This window comes from Ambystoma mexicanum, chromosome 4p, assembly GCF_040938575.1.
Source record: "Ambystoma mexicanum isolate Mex_15411 chromosome 4p, UKY_AmexF1_1, whole genome shotgun sequence".
Classification (NCBI taxonomy): Eukaryota; Metazoa; Chordata; class Amphibia; order Caudata; family Ambystomatidae; genus Ambystoma; species Ambystoma mexicanum.
Genome location: NC_090927.1, coordinates 1,199,928,757 through 1,199,950,625, shown reverse-complemented (window position 1 = coordinate 1,199,950,625; position 21,869 = coordinate 1,199,928,757). Strand labels below are relative to the sequence as shown.

The 21,869-nt window shown below is 43.2% G+C and overlaps 1 protein-coding gene across 1 annotated transcript in view; it reads left to right on the top strand.

Annotated features, from left to right (window-relative positions):
- LOC138453728 (two pore calcium channel protein 1-like) overlaps positions 1 to 21,869 on the top strand; it is a 1,160,417-nt gene that overhangs the window by 947,297 nt on the left and 191,251 nt on the right. The window contains exon 16 of the mRNA XM_069606850.1: positions 5,710 to 5,800. Within this exon, the coding sequence (XP_069462951.1) occupies positions 5,710 to 5,800 (91 nt within the window). The remainder of the gene's footprint in view (positions 1 to 5,709; positions 5,801 to 21,869) is intronic.

Sequence of the window (21,869 nt, the reverse complement as noted above, 5' to 3'; positions counted from 1 at the left end):
TGTGTGTGTGTGTGTGTGTGGTTTTTCTTGTCTTCAATTGCACATGCAGAGCAGTAGGACAGTAGACCCCAACAGCTGGGAATGACATGTTAATGACACAAGATAATATCAGCCATATTGTAAGCCTTTGTGCACCCATCAGTAGGTTCATTTACCTTCATGGAAAAGGAATAGTGCAGTCTTTCTAAATTGTGGATTGCAAGGAACCTTAATCATGCACCCAGGGGCCCAACAGATTTCTTGTACTTCATTGTAAGACACTTACCCATTTCTTAGGACTGACTGACCCTGTTGAACTGCTGTTCAAATGGAATACTTCTCCACTTTAACCTTCACAGTACTTATTTAAATAATCTCTAAATAATCTCTACTTATGCCAAGATCTGCACCTGTGGCGGCTCCACCCAGACACTCTCATTAGGCCTCTGTGTGCAGTGCAGCAGCCATCCTACTTGCTACAGCTTCCCCTGCAGCTCTTAGAGCCGGCCAAGTACCTTACTCCGTGATTGGTGTGTTTCTAGTAGACAGGGGTGCACTGAGTCTGGTAACACCCACGGGGCCCAACAACAATGTTGGCACTGTTGTATCTTTTTGTTTACTTAATTTGTATTGATTTTCAAGAAGCTATAGCAAGTATATGAAAATATTTAAAACAACAATTATAACAAAACAACGGTGTATCAGTGTCAATTCTTTGCCAATTTCCATCAAGATTAAACAATTATTTCCATTGGTAAAGATTTAATGAGCAGTTTTCCTCAGTATTAATATAAGAAATGAAGAGATCCCAAATTGACAAATATTTCATACCTGTATCAGTGAGTGAGGTAGTCATCTTTTCCATGGTGCATATATGCCATAGTTTAGCCCACTGCTTGTGCGGAAAGGGTGTATCTGTTGATTTTCGGTTATAGGCTATAGTTAGACAAGCTGCAGTTAGGTGATTAGCCCATTTTTAATGTTCGGATTCCACCATTAAGATTTCCTGTTCTTCCAAATCACCTAAAGGAAGCACCAGTGGGCCTAAAGGTAAATTAATGCCTACTATTTTATGGATTAAGCTAACAATTTCAGCAAAAAGGGTTTGCCTTTGGGGCAATGCACCTATATGTGAGCCATGAAGGCCACATCCCGTCACATGCCATCAAAACAAAGAGGATTCAGGATAGATTTTATGGTGCCTATCTGGAGTAAAATACAATTGGAAAATAGCTTTGTAGGTGTTCTCATTGATTGTTGTGCAGAAAATGTTTTAGTGGGTTGTTTCCATATAATGTCCCTGGATGGGGATGAAATGGTATATTGTAGTTCCTCTTCCCAGTGTCTCATATAGGTCAACTTGTCTTCTGTATTTTCATTAACTAAAGACTTAAATATGTTAGAGATCTTATGCATTAAGTTATTAAAAGAAATGTATTTTCAAAGGATGTATATTCGCTGCCTCCACCACTATTAATATTTGGCTGAGATCTTCATTGTCTCAATTGTATGTAGTGGTATCTTTCAGTTTCAGGAAGAGAAAAAGTTGTCTTGCATTGTTTAAAGGTCAGTAGGATCCCTTCATCATATAATTGGCCGAGCCCATGAAGGCCTCATCTTACCATTTTGGAAATACTTGATCATTCCAACCTGGCATTAAACAAGGATTCAGAAAAATTGGTGTTGAAAGGAAAGGGTTTCTGGAAAGCCCACATTTCTAGACTGCTAATTCCCAATACAAGAGACTATCAGAATTGCATGATCCAATCACTAATGTATATGGCCGAGGTTTAGCCAATTTGGTGTACAACTGCCCAATCAAATAATACAGAAATGTGCACTGAAAGCAGGATTATAAATATTCAGTACTGCTATTCTTCCTTGTTCAGAACGCAACCAAATGTTCCTAGATAGTCTAGGAGATATTTCCTGCGGGTTGAAGTGGCCTTTTTTAGTTTGTTATTGTGTTATTGTATCTAGTACCAAGAGGCACTTTGATGGGGAGGGCTTGGAAGGCACAAAGTCACAAAGGGAATAAATACTTTTTAAATTGTGGTGCAGCAGCCAAACCAAGAGATTTAAATTCTTTACCAGCAATCAATGTCGCAATGCAAATTGTTTAAAAGAATAGCGAAGTTGTGTCGATAGAGGGTATCGGGGGAACAAGTAAGAAAGATACCTAAATATTTAGGTTTTTCTGTGTTCATTTAGATGGGTAGTCGTGGGCCAAGAACTGAACATCATTATTAGATGCTGGTATGTTAAGGCCATTGGATTTGGTCTAACTAATGGCATAGCCTGAAATCAGGCGGAAACTATCTAGTTGTTCAATTATTGCTGGATAAGTAGATTTAGGGTTGGTTGTCATACAAAACACATTCTGCCTCATCACGAGTTTGGTGGTAACCCTTAACTGCAGTGGTAACGCTATTACCGCTGCATTTAAGGGTCTGCCAAATCACGGGCTTGGCATGATATACCCCCAGCTTAGAGCTGGAGGAAAATCCACCGCGAATTTGCTGATTTTCTGCGTTATAACCGTGTGCTAATACCGCTGACTCTAGTAGCGCTGAAAATCCCCAATTGGGCACAATGGGGAATGGGGAATTCCCGAATGGGCCCAATGCGGAATTACTGTTCCGCCAAACCCGTGATCCAGCGCTAATAGCGCCGGGGGTTTGGCAGTAATGCTAATAGCCCCAGTGGTATTACCGCCGGGATACCACCCAACTCGTGATGAGGCCCATTGTCTATAAACGAAGCAAGTTTAAGGGTAGTCAGGCCAGTTTTGACTCCAGAAAAATAAACAATAAGTCACGTTTTAACAAGTAAATCGCTCCAGTGCAAGGGCAAACAAGAGTAGGGATAAAGGGCAGCCTTGGTGTGTACCATGATAAATGGGAAAAGGATCAGAAAGCTTGTTATAAAGTCTAATAGATGGGCAAGGATAATAAAACATGTAAAACTGGAACCAAATCCAAATCCATAGCATTTTAAAACATTCGGCAAAATGTCAAATCAATGCTATCAAACACTATAATCACATCTAGTGTAAGTGGAGCTAGGGGCATTTTATTTTACCGCTAAGATCAATTGCGTTAATCACCCTACAAACATTGTCATGCATTTTGTGATTGACTATAAAGCCAGTTTGGTCAGTATTAATCAGGTTCGAAAAAGTGGAGCCAGACATTTTGCCAAAATCTTTGAATTAATTCTAGCATCATAATTTAAAATGACTATACGTCAATACGAGGAACAATCTTCAGGATCTTTGTGTGGTTTGAGTAAAAGAGTGAATGTGGAGCTTGAGATAGGAAGCGTTATGTGGCCCGTACTAAACAGTGGTTGAAAATCTAAGTAAGAGGAGTGATCAAGTAGGAGGAAAATGTTTTATAAAAAGGAACTGGAAAATCTGTCCGGACCGGAGAGTTTCTCAAAAGCTTCAGTTAGAGTAGGAAATTGCTCTTGATCAAGGTAGGCTCATTGTAATTAAGGATACGTACCTTTAGCCTCAAATAATGTTGTATAAACATAGTCAACAATTGAGGGTTCCCTCCATTTTGAATTGGCATTAGAATCTTTGAAATGCTGTTTATAATTTCTTGTTTTAAGACCTCACAGCTTGTAGGACAACATTTTGTTTGCTTAATTGCTTGTAATATAATAAAACTGTTTAGTACGAAGTAATGTTGTAGTTGCTTCCTCTGTTAATAACGTCTCCATTACCCCTCAAGCCATTCTCAGTTTACGATTCAAGCCATTCTTCTCTCAACGGGAGCCAGTTTGATTTTGTTCCTGCTCTAAGGTTAAAATCTGGGTTTCTAGTTCCTCTAAACATGCTTACATAATTCTATGATTTGCAGTAGATAGTTTGATCAACTCGCCCATGAGAACTGCTTTGCAAGCTTCCCACAGAGTTTGTAATAAGACTTCTCCATTATCATTCTTCTGAAGATATTGGAGTATATGTTCTTTAATTTGATTCTGTAGGACCGGATGGCTTAACAATAAAGAATTTAAATGCCAAGCGTACAGGGAAGGAGTCAAATCCTCATTGGGAAAAATTGACAAATCAGTAAGCTATTGGTCGGAATAAACTTTACTTCCAGTTGTTGCCCCTTAAACAGAGTCTAGCAAAGAGAGAGGGGAGAATATCATATAAATTCTAGAGTGGCTATAATGAAAATTAGAGACAACTATATAATCTCTATCATTCGACTGAAGAGGACGGCAAATACAGAAGTGTGGTCTACCTGAGGGGCCATTCCAATGTAAGGATTACCTCCTAAATAGAGTTCACCCTTGGAGAACTATTCAATAGTTGTAAAGAAGAAAATCAAGAAAACGGGTATCATGGTTATTAGGATCGTACATCAAAAAAGAGGGTAATAGATTTACCATCCAAGTCTTCTCATAAAATTAAATATCGCCTGTCCCTGATAACTCATTATATCTTGAATTTCATATTAACATTAATTGAAATCACCCCTCCTCTTTCTTTGCAATCATCAGATGAAAAAACTTTAGCAGGGAATTTGTGTGAGTAAAGTCGCTGTTCGTCCATTTCTCTTAAATGAGTTTCTTGAAGCAGAATAATGTCCTCATTTTGATGTGGCAATCTATGCAATAGTGTGTTTTTTTTAAAGGGGAGTTCAATCCCTGTACACTAAGAGAAATTAAATGTCCAAGCTTAGTATAGATGGCTAACATTACACATTCATCCAATATTTGTGTCCATTTATCCAATGCAGATGGCATCTGTATAAGTGTACTAAAAGAATATTGCTTTCTGAAAATTAAAGCTAGGCACGCATCACTTCTAACGCCACCGACTAACATTAGACAGATGTCTGAGACTGTTTTCTGCTGTTTGTTTCCATACATTACACCCATCTCAATGCCACATTCGTTACTCAAACCGCTAAGTTCTTGCAGCTATGTACTGCTGCTTGAAACATTCTGTATTGGTGCTAGACATGCTTTATAAATATATAGATACAAATTATAGGAATGGAAATGCAGTTAGGAAACACTTGGTTTTAGTCTCCCAAAGCGAGCGAGGACTTGACTGGAATTTAGTAATTTGCTTGCTGCACCTAGGAAAAGGAGCTGTAGCTTACTGATGAGGTCCAACGTGGCTAGTGCCCCTGCAGATGGCTCTCCTATGGTATTCTGGGCTGCACTGCTCTCACTGGAAGCAGTACCATGACTGGTTTGCATATCACTGCTTCTCATCTGTAATGGTGGAGACTGGCTAAAACATTATCACATGGGAGACTGTACAGAGTATACAGCAAATGGTTATGCTTAATGCAAAGCATTCCATCTACACCTTTTTGGTTGTAGATGTTGAGAATTAATCATCAATGTGCTTATTTGAGTGTCTTTGTCTGGTTCGTTTTATTTTGGAGCAAATGTTTTATACAAGTGTTAAATTAAGTTTTTGGATTTATGATGTATTTCAATCTTTCATCTGTCTACTTTGTGGCAAGTGGGGGTTTCCAAGTCAATACAATCTCATTGATAGTTTTTTCTCCCTTGAGTAATGCCCTGTTTTTTCTCCCTTGAGTAATACCCTGTTTTAGAAAGGTCTTGTGAAAAAATGCATTTCTTGTCACTGTTGAAATTAGTAAGAACATTTGGTATGAATAACATGAAAACTTATATATCAAGTGTGCATGTGTTTAGCTTCTAAAGTATATGCGCTTCTTTTCCTTAATGTCTTACTTATTGCCAGTGGATTTGCATTAGTAACCCACCAAGTTGCAAAACTTTATTTCATCGCCTTACATGTTGTGGTGGTCATCATAATCATTAAGTAAGTTTAACATTCTTCAATTGCTTTCTCTTTTATAAATGTCACATGGGATAGAAATTGTAAGTATACTTTTGTTGCACTGCTATTTAAACAATCTGTCAATGCATATGGAGTAATGGCCAGAACACCACCATGTGTGTTAAATTGTTTCATACTTGATTTTAGGAGAACAGAAATGGCATACGCCACACTGTGCATCTAATCAGTCAATGCTTTGTTGATTTTCTTCCAACATCATAACCATCTTACTGTTTACCTCTGTTATATAGAATTATGTTAAGCTCTCTAAATCTGTAAAGCAATCTATAGAATACCAACAAACCACCAAATGTGGCCTCAAGGCACCAAACACAAGCCGCTGAAGAAAAGTTTGGCTATGTGTGGATTGGCTGACCAACAAGGTCTTGAGGGATATCTCAATTTTCTTTATGATTTATACTTTGAGTGTAAGCTAAACAGGATACTTCCACTGCAGTGATGGGACCTCTGTTGATCTTGCATAAAATTCACTAGGGTCACTAGTGCGATGCGTCACTATATTCACAGAGGCCCCTGACACCTATGAGAGAGGAGGACCACCACCAGATCTTTGACAGGCTCTGATCGTGTTAATACATATAAAAGTCCAACCTCCTGTAGCCTGTCCTGCATATGATCAGATATCTCGTGTTAATGGGAAGACTAAAGTATTGGTGAAAATCGTTGCTGACAGACCGCTTTAGGTAATTGCATGAGGACTAATGCGATTCCTACCTGACAGGCACACCAGAATTAACCTGTGTCGCCTATACAATGCTTTTGGCAGGACGTATCCCAGATTCCAGCTCCATGTGTTTGGACTCTGAAAAATGCTTTAACATGTTCTGCAGATGGACATTTGCAAGTTAAATTGGTTTGGAGGGAAGTCAAGTGAGTTCACATCCTATATTTAAACCTGACTGCTACGGTGTGGGAAAACAACCAGCTGTCCCGGATATAACCACAACAACGGGGAATGAGACATGAATGCTACCTCTTGTCCCTCCTGTTTACCATTGTTGTTGAACCACTTTCTTATGGACTATGATGTTACCTGGTACTGACAGTGTTCGGATGGCTTTGTGGCAGGGAGGAAAGCATCTTGGAGTAGTGAAGGATATTATATAACACAGGATGTTGAGAACTGTAGCGCCATGATTTCTTCGGATACATTCAGCTGCAGCATGTCTTGAACCAACAATTCAAAGGCGATTACAATCTCTCAGTATGCACTGCTTTAGAAGTTAATTCTCTGGTAGGTGGTATACAATTCAAAGTGATTCTGAGTTTCACAGCCCAGCCACTAGATAAACCCTAGCCTGATGTAAGACAGCAGCGTAGACCGATTGTACGGCGGCTCTGATGTCCTCTAGAATAGTAGGTATTTCAATCACTTTCTGTATAATTCCGTTAAAGATCTTCCATAGAATCTATTATTCTAGGGAACACCTGCATAGAGTTGGTAAAGCTGAGCATCCTCAATGCCTTTGTTCTGCCTGTTAGGAGGGCTCTTTCTTTTACATTATTTGGACCTGCCCTAGGATCCAGCACTTAGGGTCTTCTGGGGGTAATGTATATGTTATTGTTGGCGTATTAGAAAGACTGATTCATCTTGATTCAGAATTAATCCTTTTAGGCTTCCCGGGATCTTAGGAAGGGAGGGGGGCAATCTCATCAGCCCCAACAAACCTTTTCTGGTGCAACCTTTACACTGTACAAATGGGATATAGTTACTAAGGGCCTGATTACAGGTTGGGCAGATTTGGTTGGCAGAGTACCATTACCAACTGTGTTAATCCAGAAAATCCATCAATTACAGCAATGCCACTGTACCATTGGTAATAGTCGGGTATTTACTAAAATACCAGCTGGGTATTTCAGAAAATCAGGTAAACAGGTTTTTCCATTTCCACCCTCATTTTGAGGATGGAAATGTGTTGTGTTACAGTGGTGGTCCTTACTGCTACTGTACATTTTGTATAATGTATACAAGGGTCAAAATGGGAACATGCAGTATGGTGGCAGCGCTTCAGTGGCCAAACCAGACCTTTTGGTTGTAGGGCCGATGGTGTGGAGTGATCATTCTTTGTAGACACCTACAGGGAATATTCAGAATGATGATCAGTATAACATTCATTGTAAAAGGTTTGCTTAAGCAATTAACTGAAACCAAAAATGTAAAACCAATCACTGAAAATCAAGAAGGCAAAACCAGTAACTGGAAACCAAAAAGGAGAAATACTAGATCTTGAAAAGGCAAAATAGACATAAGAAATTACTTTACTAACTCAATCTGGCAAGTGTATGAAAAGAGTTTTTGAAAATGTGAGACTGCTTTGAGCAAACCCTCCAACAAGAAAGCACTGTACCAGCTGATGCATTTAGCGCCTACCATAAAGCCATGTTTCTTAACACAAGCATGACTCCACAATAGTGAGAGATGCAATAACTCTTCCTCGTGAGGTCTTTACAATTGTACAGCTCTTCTTGTTCACTGCTTGCACTGCCTTTATGAAATCAAAGATTTAGGACCTCTGTGGTCGCCTCTCCTAATCATCATAAAAATGATTGAGAAAATCAAAGAAACCATTGCTTAATTCGTCCCATCCAACACTGGTTCTATCCCTACAATACTTTCAAATATCATTCCACCTAGTTCGATATTTAATATCCAATGGGGCTCTGAGGAATCCACTTACAAGCTGCTGAAAGCACCATGGCCAATTTATGATGTTGGCAACCCCTTTCCTGCATTCATTGTGGCTATCTGTGCTGATATTCTGTCTCTCCTGGTGTTTGAATTCATCAACCATCCCTTCTCTGCTTCTAATTCTCCTGCATTGTCATACTATGGAATACCATTTTCTTTAGAATTAAATAAGTATATTCAAAACTTTCCACTCCCAGGTTTCCAACCAGGGGTAATAAGTCTTCCATCAACATTGGATGCCTGTCTGGGAACATGCCGTAGCCGCACTCTTTTGTCAGGATGCCGCTCTCTACAACACACTCTTGGAAAAGTGAGGATCTAGTGGTTACTTGAATGATGTTATCTGCTCTGTGTGCAATTATAAATAAAACAATTTTAACTTAACAGAATTTGACTGTGTAATGCTGGATCCCTGAAGAACCAGCCAATCTAATTCCAGACAGCCTGAGGGGGATAAGGAAAAAACCCATTTTATTAGATATAGGTTTAAAAAGGGAAAAAGCAAAGCCCCGCAGGTGGTGCATATGTATATTTTATGGAACAAGGACAGTGGGATCTAGATGGAAGGTGAGGGAGTTGGGAGAGAGGAAACGGGCACATTATGGCAAATAGGAAGGAGACCCAAACATGGAGCATGTCATCAGAAATTCAGACTGGTATCCGGAATAGAATAGGAGAACTGAGAGAAAGGAGAGAGCCAGAATGATGATGTCAAATGGCAAACAAATTGTGCTTAACCCAGAACAGACTGCTAAATACCAGGACCCAGACCTGCATGCACCCTTTCGAGTGCTCCTTGTTATTACTGTGAACATGGAAACCTTTTCTTAAATGTATTAGCCCCATTCTGACAAATACTGGTTACATGGCTTAACATTTATACCAGTTCTTTCCCCATTTCTATTTCCCATACTTTCCAGGATCCTTTTTATTTCATGCAGTTAAAATTAAATTGTTTCTTAACTTAGTCCTTTTATTGTCTTTCCTTGTGTGTTAGACATTTTACTTTCACCCAATCCCCTCAATATATGGGTTTCTGTGGGTAACTGTTATGGAATATTTTAGCAAGAGCTGGGGCATATGCATAGTTATCAATCTCCCACGAGCTGTCCTCTTGGCCAAAGTCTTTCCGATCAATCAAGTAACAGAATCTGGTGGCCAGAGTCGCTACGTAGTCGCCTTAGCGGGCTCATATCACTCCCATCCTGTGTCAGCTGCACTGGCTTCCGGTACAAAGCCAGATCAAGTTCAAAGCCTTATGCACAGTTCACCATTTGTTTTATGGCTTCGGCAGAGTATCTTCAGTCTAAATTTCACCCAGGTCTTCCTTCTCAGGCCCTTCATTCTATTGATGCCTTCCATCTGCAGATCCCTTGCTTTCGTCATGCCAGGCTGGGGGCGGCCATGACTTTTTCAGTTGCTGCAGCCGCCTTGTGAAACTAGTTCCCTTGAGCTCTTTGGGCCTCACAGGATCACTCTGTTTTGTCACCTGCTAAAAACTAATCTGTTTTAGGTTTTCTGTCTGGTTGAAACATCTGCAGGGTGTCTATTTAGCGCCAAGTTGCCTTTTGGTGTTAGTTGCGCTTTACAAGAGACCCAACTTAAACATACAGTATTGACATTTCCCTCTGTGTATCCGATGACATATGATGGACCTAATTTCAAATTAGATATACATCTCAAGTCGAATAGGGTTTGGAACCACTGTATTTCTCAAGGACTGACATGCCAGTTTGGGGAAAGAAAGGTGAAACCTTGGATCTATTTACCAATGTTTAGATAATCTAATTTTTATGGCCATTTGATTATTTAGTTTCAAAATCTTGAACAGTCCTACGAAACTTGGCAATACCTTTTGAAAAGTATCCTAGAATTGTCATGTACCTGATGGATAACCAAACCTTTTGGCCTAGAATGTATATGGGTTTGGACTTTCTTTCGACATCTGCACATATCTTATGAGTTTTTAGCTTTGTGTAGAAGTTATTTAATGGCTTTTAAAACTTTATCCAAATTTTCGGATGGGGTCAGAAATGGGAGACAAGACACAAAGTTGTAACGTTTTCAACATTGGACAATTTATTAAAATAAAAGGGTTTGGAAAAAGGCCTTTCTAGCCCTATCCAAATCACTGTTTCCCTACCTATGCAAGCAAAACTAGGGAACAGTATGTTCTCATCACACAACACTGTCCTTGTATCTAAAACGCATCTGACCCTCACACAAAAAATTAACAACAAAATGTGTAAGGTTTATGCCTCTGGTTTAAACTTAGAAAAATAAGTGCAAAAACTAAGCATGTAAATCCAACAGAACAATCCTTGGATCCAGGGGATAGCTCCCGCCCCCTGAAATTATTCAGGTATAAAATGTTCAGTTCCAACAATAATTCCTTATGAGTGGTAAAAATGTCTCTTTCATATAACACCTCTTTAAGATGAAAACATGTCTCTCTTACACAACACTCTCAAGAACGCCAAAGAGTATCTTCTCAGAGCAATTTATGGTTTTTGTAAATTTGGCGGAAAAAGGGTATCTTCCACTTAGCAATTTATTGATGAGGATTTTCAGATATTCTCCCTTGCCAGGAACTTTGTTTAGAATGTCTTGTCTTCCTTTACATATTTTGGCTGGATTACCTGGTGTACTCCCCTGCAAGGTATCCCCCTCTCTGGGCTTAGAAATCCCTGGTCTACTCTCCTACCAGGTATCTCTCCCTCAAAGATTTACTGCTTGATCCAACACTTCCACCAGGTCTTCTTAGACTGCTTCCCCTTCCTGGTGTACTCTCTTGCCAGGTATCTCCCCTTCCCCTAAGGCTTGCTCCCTGATGCAACACATTCACCAGGTCTTCTTACAATCTTTCAATGCTCTTTCTTTCTCGAGTAGAACACAGTTCTTACTGCTTCACTGATTTATACTCCACTGACTTCAGTTATTACTTGTTCCAGCTTCCCCTATTCTAGCATCCCGTATGTGGAGGTTTGTTCAAGTTTTGCTCTCTAACTTCATTAATACTGTTCATTGGCTTGTGGCAATGCTTGTTCCTATATTCCCCATATTGACCTTTCATATATGAAGAGTTGTACAAATCTTGCCTTTCAATTATTTCACTAGTAACGTTCATTTGCTTTTCATGATGTTTATTCCAACGTTCCCCGTATTGGCATCCCTCATATGGAGACTTTTGTAAATGTAGTCTTTCAATGTTACTTGGTGGACATTCAAAAGATCTTGGTAATTGCTGATACTCCTGTTGGTATTCACCGGGCCTCCTAACACTCCAGGTCAAACTCACCAGTGGTTCTTGGCATCCTTGACCTTTGGCGTACTGCTACTGCAATTTTCGAACACTGAGTAAGTGTTCCCCGCCCTGCAGACACTTCTTTGGTTTTCCCGCTGGCTTCTCTCTCAGTCACGGGTGAAATAAAGGCTCTACAGCGTGACTGCGTGCTCGCCAGCCTGCTTCTCCTTGCTGGCTCCTTCGCGGTCCCATTCTGCTTCTGCTACGCTGCTCCCGGTCTCCCTCCACTCTGGTAGGAAGCGCCTGCCTCCTTCAGTGTAGCCTTCCCAAGCATGTTTGTCTTCGGTTCTGCTTCCTGCTGCGCCCACTCTGCATCTCTCCTCCTTCTGTTCCATTTGGCTCCAAAAGCACACCATTTTTAAATGCCCTGCACAGCACACTGGTATCCCAACCACTAGTCTGCACATTCAGCTTTGCGTGGTTCTTGCTCCACATTAACGCCTTTATTTTCTTCCTCTTCCAAGTGATCTAGGTTTTCTGGGACTTTGGCCATACCGCATCCCTCCTGATGGGGTCAACACTTCTCCCCGACAGCCATCTCCACCTGTGTGGTGGTCCTCCATAATACCACCCCCATGGTCATGATCAGGCAGCGGACGCCATCCCCTGGCCACATAGGAGGAGATTTTAGGCTGGGGATCTGTGATGACTCCACAGAATTCATTATTGTCTGTGATTTCACCAAATCCACTTCACCTAAAGGTGAAATCTTCAAATAACTTTTTCTTAAAAAAAAATGTTATGCAGTGGGAGACCCCCCAAACCCTACCTTATCCTATCCCCTTACCCCATCTGTTTTAAAATTTACCCACTTACCTAAACAATTAGAAGAAAAAGAAATCGAAGATTTCGGAGTAGGTGAAATTGGATTTGGTGAAATCTATGGTATGAAGGATTCATCACATGTGTTAGTAAAGATCCAAATCTGAAACATCTAAACTTAATACTGTTTCTTGGAACATCTTGGGATGGAACCCATATGTGGCACAGAGAAACCAGAACTGAATCGAGGATTGTAGCAAATTATTATTGTACACTCTACCATTGCAATCCAATTTGCCCAATCATTTTGATACTGAGTCACATAACATTGTAGATTTGATTCAGTATCTCTTTGGCCATCAGATGATTGAAGATGATAACTGGATGAAAGTTTAATCTTGGTGCCCAATGTTACCCATAACGCTTTCCAAAATATTGAAATTAACTGTGAGACTTTGTCGGATATGATACGATCAAGAGGACCATGCAGTCTAATTATGTCTATTAACGTGTGGCTAATTCTTTATCTGTGAGCAGTTTGGCTAACCTGTGTGACGTGCTAGCTTGGTGAATTAATCTAGGACAATCACATTGGTCGTTTACCCCAGGAAAGTTGATAATCATTGATAGTCCACAGAAAATATCGTCAACGGTTTGTCTGGATTGAGTAATGGAAGAATGGAAGTAATGCCCATGGTGATGCACTTTTCTTGTTGTTTCTGGAGAAACATGTTCAACATGAATTTACCTAATTCTTTACTTGTTCTCTCATTTTTGGCCACCACATGGTTGGTATACCAAGTAAACTATTCCGTTCATTACAGGGTGCGATGCCAGAGTTATGTCATGGCACCAGTGAGGTCATGAATGCTCTGAATTTGATATTTGCCAAGAATAATTTATGCTCCTGGAACAGTGATTCCTGATGCTCCATACGTGACAATGTTTTTTTCTTGTACACTCTAGTTTGGTCACCCCCTTCAGTTTATTTTTTATGAAAGTGATCAAATCCTTTGAGGGTGCTTTATAGAACGATGCTCAACTATTCCAGTTTTCATTTTGTTAGTAGAATCGGATAATGTGTCTGCATGTCCATTCATATTGCCGGGAAGGAGAGCTGAAAATCAAGCTAGCAGCTGGAAGAAGCGCAGAACTTTGTGTTGATCACTACATCTTTCATTATTGACATACCCACACATTAAGCTTTAGTTCTGAGGGCAAGGATAGGTTTTGGACACAGACATTGTAAAGTTGAACATTCTGACTCAGACTTTCCTAAGTTTCATTCAGGTAGGGAATTCCCAACTTGGCATAGGGCGAGTTAGGCCTTCAAACATCCTGACATTTGATTTAGTAAATCATTTTATTTAGAATTTTGAACCTGTTGCCTATTTCTTGCTACATGATGCCCTCGCAGCTCCCACTCCTTTTAGGGGCCCCGTGCCTGCCAGTGCTTAATTGGATTTTGACACAAATTTAAATCTAAATTAAATACAAAATAATTGTGTATGTAATTTGGATTTAAATAGAATTTTGCATTTAATTTGCAGCCCCTGCAAGCGCTAGGCTAGCATATTCTTTGTGAAAATCATATTGGTCCCTGAGTGTCTCCCCGCGTCCGCGTGTGGCGTGGACCCCTCCCTGACGGGTCCTTGCAGCATTTTCAGTTTTTGTCAGTTTCTACTTGCGTGCCAGCCAGGGTCCAAGCACAGGCTCTGCGAGTCGGAAACACCCTGGCTGGTGCACACGGGCAGGCAGGTCCAGGAGCAACGCCACAGCAGGAGGACAGACAGTGGACACGTCGTCATAAGAGGCCCACAGAGGTCGACAAGCAAAAGTGAGGCAAGAAAGGGAGGATTGACTGGGTGAAAAGGCTGCAGAGGAGACAATGCGGCCATCTAAGAGGAGAGAGTAAGAGAGTGCCATGAGTGGAGGGAACAGCCAGGTTGGGAGGGGAGAAAAGGGAACTGTGCTCTGCTAGGGACTCATGCTGCACCTGCTATTAAAATAAGGATGATGAATTACCTCTCAATGGTTCACTTGATTTATTTATGACGCGGCGGGCGCTTGAGTTAATTATGCCATGTGCATTGTGGTTTCTAATGAGACCGTTCCTGGGGAAATGTGATTTCTGGAAAATGTTTGCACTTCTACCCAAATCCCTTGAGGAATGCACGCTTTTAGTTCGTATTTCTTTTATCCGTCCAAACATTTCCATTTCGTGGATATTTCAAAGCATGCACGGAGGGCAGAGGTGTCCTTCCATGTGGGAGTCGGGGGTACAAAGTGTTTGTTTCTGGGTGGAATACGCGTGCAGCATCTTTGCAAGTAAAGAAGGAACAATTGACTAACGGCAGTTTGTTTTCTCTGTTTTATCGCGTGTTGTAATGCACACTTTGAAGTGTCCTCATGGCGAAGCGTTATCACATTTTAAATGCGGCAAAGAAGAGGCCCAGGTACTCAAGAGTCCTGATCAGGCATAAGGAGTTGAAGAAATAATGGGAAGACTGTGCATTGCCTTTGTCGTTGGTATCACGGCGATACACATGTAAGGAATCGAGATTTGTGGAGGTGTTAATGGTGGCATTTCTTTCTGCCACGTTTTTCGGTCTAGCTTACTGTGCACGGGGACACGTTTGCTAATCCACAAGTGTTATCTTTTTCACTGGGCAATAAAAGCAGAACTTTTAGTTGTCCTGGTCCTGTTCGGGTTACTTTTCTCAATGTATCCAGTGAATGTCTTTCTAATTCTATCCTAACTCACGTGGGGTCTTGTGTGGCAGTAGATTTAGGGTGCCCTGACTTCTCCGATTACAGTTAAAACAAAACCATAAAAAATGTTGTTCACTGGTTTCCTATCCAAAGATGTTATGCATCCTTACAATTTAAAAGAAAGTGGTGAGGAAAGTAAATATAACAAGCATTGGCAATGCCAACAGTTTGGGCTTTTGTGTAGACATGTGAAAGGCTCTTGCCAGAAATGTCTTATCTGCAGAGAGTTGGAGGTAGAGGAACCAAGGGCTCTAGCAAGGAGGTATTCAGGGGCAGAGAGTTGGATAAAGCGGGGTCCCAGGTCCCAGAAAGCCTTATGGATGATGCAAGGTGTCTTGAATTTGATCCTCATAGCAGCTGTGGGCCAGTGGACAGATTTTAGGGCTGGAGAGATGTGGTCCCTGGGCTTGAGGCCAAGGATAAGTCTCGCAGTCCTATTCTGGATTAGTTGAAGGGGCGAAGAGAAGAAATAAGTATGTTGAGGAAGTGATCCAGCCTGGAGCGGACCAGAACTCTAGCGACATTGAGTTTCTGGGGGAAGGTGAGGAGGGGGAGAATGCCTCTAAGGAGGTGGAGCTGAAAGTGGGCCTTCTTGGCAAAGTCCATGATATGAGGGAAGACACAGAGAGAGTCGACGAAGATGACACCAAGGTTTTTGGCCTTGCATGATGGTGGGGGGGGGGCCCAAGGAGGGCAGCTGGAGAGTAGGGTGGAAGCATGGAGCAGGGGTCCCACTGGGTAGGATCTCAGTCTTGGTGGCATTAAGACAGATTGTTGCCAGTGCACCATGCCTGAATAGTAGTCAGACAGTTGGGAATGAAAGAGGGTGAGATGGAGGAAGTGGAGGGAAGCCTGAAGGAGAGCTATGTGTCATCAGCATAGCACTAGATGAGGAGAGAAGGAGGAGATCAAGTGGGAGAAATATTTGAACAGCCACAACGATAAGATAGAGCACTGAGGAAAGCCACAGGTAGAGAGTGAGATAGAGGACAGGAAAGGGCCCAGTTGCACCTGGCAAAGATGATTAGATAGGAAGGAAGTTAGCTAGTCCAGTGCCTGGTCCGTGGTGCCAAGGGTATCACAGAGCCATTTCATGAGGATGGAATCATTGACCGTGTCGGAGGTAGAGGAAAGATCAGGAAGAATGAGAATGGCAGGAGAGTTGAGATTCAAGGTTAGTGAGCAGGTCTTCACGGGTGTTCAGGAGAGCAGTTCTGCGTGCTTCTGGATGCTCTGAAGCCAGACTGGTGGTCATGGAGACAACCAACAAGTTCGGTGTGGTGGGTCAATTGGGAGATAAACAACTTCTCCAGGAGTTTGCCCAGGAAGTGGTGGGGGCGTGGAAATAGGACAATTAGCTGGTCGGGAAGGGTCAGTGAATGGATTTTTTAGGAGTGGGTGTACAAGGGAGTGCTTGAGGGGCTGGGGAAATGAGCCAGTGGCAAAGGAATAGTTACAGAGGTCAGCTAAGGCAGGAGCCCCTGTTTGGAGGAGACTTTCATAGAGCTGACAACTTCGGAGATCTCATTAGATGCTATGGGCAAGGAAGAGGGAGTGGGGCGAGAGAGGTGGGCTAAGGGAGTACTGACCACATGTGGGTGAGTGAGGAGGGGGGAAGAGGAGAGTGAGGACAGGATGCCCTGTGTTTTAATTGTGAAGTGTGGGGCCAGTGCAATAAAGAGGGTGTGGGATAGAAGAGGGGAGGTTGAAACTGCAGTAGGTTTGGCATGTTCCTGGCAGATTGTGAACAATTCCACTGTGTTGTTGGTGGCTCCAGAGATGCAAGCTTCGTTGTGGGCCCTATTCTTGGCGTGGATGTAGAAACAGTATTGTCTTTGGAGCAGGCGACAGGCCAGTTTGTCAGTGGTTGTGCCCGAAGTCTGCCACTTCCGTTCTGCAGCTCTGCACTTAGGTTTCAGTGAAGCTAGTTCGGATTCATACCAGTTTCTACACTTGGATGCAGGCTTGATGTAGGATCTCATGACAGGGGCAAGGGTGTCGAGAGTGTTGGAGATGGAGAGGTGGACGTTAGCAAGGGCTTTGTCTGTGGAGATGTCAGTAGCAGGAGTAGCAGGGTTAAGGTGGCAGCAAAAGCAGCAACTGACACTTGCTTACTCAGTCGAATGACGGCGAAGGAGAGCTCAAGGTGCGTTCAGAGGAGGGAATGGTCAGACAAGGAGAGGGGAGTACTGAGTGGGTTAGAGAGAGGGATGTCTGCTGAGATGAGCGCATCCACTATTGTTTCCAGCAGAGTGAGTCGGACCAGAGTGAAGAATGGTGAGGGGGAGGGAGTCACAGAGATCACAGAAGAGTACAGCGCCACTTCAGGAGAGCCAAGGTGGGTTTTAAAGTCTCTGAGGAGGAGAAGTTTGGTAGTAGAGGTCAGGAGGGAGGAGAAGAGATCTGCCAATTCAGAAAGGAAAAGAGAGATCGGGCCAAGGGACCTGTAGATGGTGGGAACAGTAAGTGATGGGGAAGGAGAGATACAAAGCCTGCAGACGAGGTATTCAAAGGAAGAGTAGGATTGGGAGGGCATGATAGAAGTAGGGACCCATTCAGGGAAGATAAGGGCCACTCTTCCCCCACGCCAGATGCTCCTGGGCTTGGACGGGATCTTCTAGGAAGAAGAGTGTCAAGATCAGTGAGAGAGCTGGAATTGAACCACGTCTGGGTAAGTGCGAGGACGCTGAGGTCCAAGTCTTCAAGACCAAGACAGATATCAGAGGAGTGTTTAACAGCAGAGCGGGCATTCAGAGTAGCTAAATGAGGCTGATTACCACCTTTGAAAGTTTTCTGAGGATGGGTATGCCTGATGGTGGTGGCGAAGAGGAAAGGGGCAGGGCAGCAGGAGGAGTGGGAGGAGAAGGGAGGCAGTTAATGAGAGACCGGAGACGCTGATCAAGAAGGAGGAGATTGGGTTGAGAGCCCTGTGCCATAACAGTGGCATTGTGATAGACATTAATGATGCACCTAGAGGATGGGAAGTGTGTCAAGAGTACTTCCCATCTGGTTCCACCATTAATGGGCGAAGAGGAGAAAGGGGAGAGGCTAGAGACCATATGGGGAGTCCATAGATCAAGAAAGGGGGCGACAACGAGGATGTCAGTGATGGGCTGTGTGGAGGAAGTATTGACGTAGGTGTCAGAGATGGACTGGTCTGGATTAGAAACCAGGAGAGCTTTCTTGAACTTTTTCCTTCCAGGCTTCGAGAGAGAGGTAGGATAGGTGATAGAGTAACAGAGTAGATAGGGGAAATGGAGAGCCCAACGGATGTAGGGGGAGAGAAAAACAGACAGAGAAACTGCACAATGCATAAAGAAAGCTCACCACGTGGCCTAGTAGCCACAGATGCCGACCAACAGGGACAATGGTGTCCTGTGCAGACTCTTCAAGACCATCTGGCCAGTCAGGCCCTCTTTCAAGCAGGACAGATACAGGAGGATGTAGCAGGAAACAGTCATTGCATTTGTGATTCCTTTTTCTGGTAGATGGAGCTCCTCACCGGTGAAAGGACTTGCAGAGGAGATGCGTTCTTTCTAAGTGGTGGCAACTATACACAGTCATAAAAAGTAATGGTGTTGCAGGATCAAAGGAGAAGGGGCCGCCATTTGTGTTGCTGTGTGAACAAAGGTGAAGGTGCCACAATAAAGCTGCAGAGCGGGATTGAGTAACTCAGAGGACAGGAAGAGAAGAGCGCACACAGGTGCAAGTAAGTGCAAGGTGGGGCCCAGAGGAGGCAGAGTGAGAAACGCCTATTTTGTGCTGGTAAAGTCTTGGTGTTGCCATCAGGATGTGGAGCAAGATGAGGCAGAAGCCAGAAAGATGCAAGAACGCACAAGGGTGGCCATGCAGGCGAGATTGGCCTGGAGGGAGGGAAGAAAGTCACCCCTTTCTTGATGTCAGCAAAGTTAATTCGTCATCCGGATTTCTGGGAGCTGAATGAAATAGTAGGGTGTGACAGGCACACATGGCTGAAGTAAGGTAGGGGAGGAACCAGGCAAGCCCCAAGTGTAACACCCCTTTCTTGAAGATGTATAAGTGGTGCCGTCACAAGGGTGAGAGAAGGACGATGTGAGGCCCAAGCAAGGCCCAAATGGGATGCCCCTTCTGGCGATTTTAAAACATTGATTCTGCGATCCAAGCACAGGTGGTTGCGGGTGGGGGAAAGTAAAGGCCCAAGTAAGGTAAACCTTCAATGTATTTAGGCATACGCAGGTGTAGGAAGTGCATGTAGGCCCAAGTAGGACGTAGGCTAGGATATCCCTTCTGGGATTGTGTAACATAGGAGCTGCCATCCTAGCACATGCAGACACAGGGAGGGCGATAAGGCCCAAACAAGGCCGAATAGGAGGTGCTCCATCCAGAGATTTTCGAACAATGATGCTGCCATCAAAATACAGGCAGATGCGGATGGGGGCAAGTAAAGGCCCAGGAAGTTGCACAAGTGTGATGTAGGCCCAAGCGAGGAAATCCCTTCTGGGATGTTACAATGTTGGAGCCGCACGTCCGAGCACACACAGATGGGAAAGGCGATGTAAGGCCCAGGCAGGCCCACACGAGATACTGCTTCAGAGAAGTGGAAGTGATGATGCTGTGAAAATCAGGGAGACAGTGCCGCAATCATGGTCGCGAGTGGGCTAGGGCAGCCGCAAGGAAGGGACTGAAAAAGCGGCTGCCGCTGCCGCAGTAGGAGAGCGGCTGCTGCGGTGCGTGCTAACAAGAAAGGGATGCTTTAGGTGCGCTGAGCGAGTCATCAAATCGAATGCTAGGCCCTGAGGTGAACGGCTTCTGTTTGGCTGTGAGTTCCAGTTGTTGGCTGAACCTTTCCTGGATTTATATTACCTTTTCAAGACTTTGTACCCGACTCTATACCCGCAGCAGCAGCAGCGTTATTGGTGACAATCTGCAGCGCTGTGATTTGAAGAGAACTGTCACTTTAATCCTGCTGGAAGCACTTTGAAAGCACAAGAAAATGAGCTGTGTGTATATTAACACGCCCATTGCGCCCTTGCAGCGTAAGCCCTGAGGCGCTTCTGTTTGGCTACTTGAGATCAGCGTTCTGCGTGCGAACGCAAGGATGGTCCAATACGAGATGGAAAAGTGAAACAAGAAGGAGATTGTTGTACTGGAGCCCGTGAAACCAAGACCTATCCAAGGATTCATTGAACCACGGTAAGCAGTTCGGAATAGTTTTTCGTTCTCGTTACCAGCCCTGTACACTCTAAGTTGAAAGGTGCTGTGCAACCCTTACTACGTACCTGTAAACAACCGCCGAGGGACCCTTATCTGCCTAGATTTCAGTGCCTGTCTTGAGCACCAGGACAATTCTGAAGGGGTTACTGGCAAAGTCGCATCTAAGTAAGTTTTCAAGTAAAAACGGAGAAATTTGCGAAGCACACTGACGTTGGATAAGGCAAAGGCCATGGAAGGGGATGGCTCATACTAAGTAGACCCAATTCTAGAGGTCTCTTCTACGGCCATATCGGTTGTAATTCCCTTTCGCAACATCGGCCCGGTAACAACTCTGGCTCCGACTACTACGAAAATACAAAAAATAAATAAAAGAACATTTTGGAAGAAAGAGGGACAAAAGTTTGAATGATGTGGAGGGTGATTCAGAAACCCCATGGGTGGCTCCATATATTTCACAAACTCCTTCCTCGAATATAGAGGCCCATCCTTCCTCTCTGAGATTGAGGACGGACCCAGTGACTTCGAACATTGGAATTGGAAACCTGGCCTTTTCTTAGTCAGATGTACCTCTTATGAAAGATGTGTCAGGAAGGTTCTCAGCAAAGGAAGGCCCTTCACATGTAGGGTCCCCTGTAGATAAAGACGATCTTAACGGGGGTACCCTGACAGCTCTCAATTTTGGTACTGAACTCCCTACTCTGTGTTTGAACTACTTAAGTCAGAGGTACAGTCTCAAGCAGGTATACTCCTAGAGCTAACAAATGAGACGGCAAAATGCGAATCTACATTGGTGGGTTTGGGTTCTGCCATTAATACCAACCTAATTCCATCTTTGAGAGAAATGAGACTCGAATTGACCAAGCAAGGTCTAAATATATCCTTGATACAGAATGTGGCAACTATCAAAACAAAGGCTGAAGATGAGGGAAACAGCCTCTTAGAGAAAGAATCCAGTACTTGCTGTAGTGGATGAACCAGGAAATGAACAGGAACAAGTATTGATTACAAGCAGTTTTCCGAAACCTTCATTGTTGCCTATCGATAAAATCAGGGTGGGGGAAACACGCAAAAATGTCACTCGCCATACATCAATGTACACAGGAAGATAAACCTGAGGCAACAAGGGTGCGTATTGGCCTCCAAACAGACATGAGGAGCGACCCGGAAACTGCCCTAGAGGCTCAAGGGAGTCAAAATAAGTTATTGACATCAGAAACCAAAGGCACTGGGCAGAGCACTATATCATCCTTTTCAAAACACTCAGCAGGAAGCCTTTCAGACAAAATAAAATGGGCCCCAATATTTCTGCA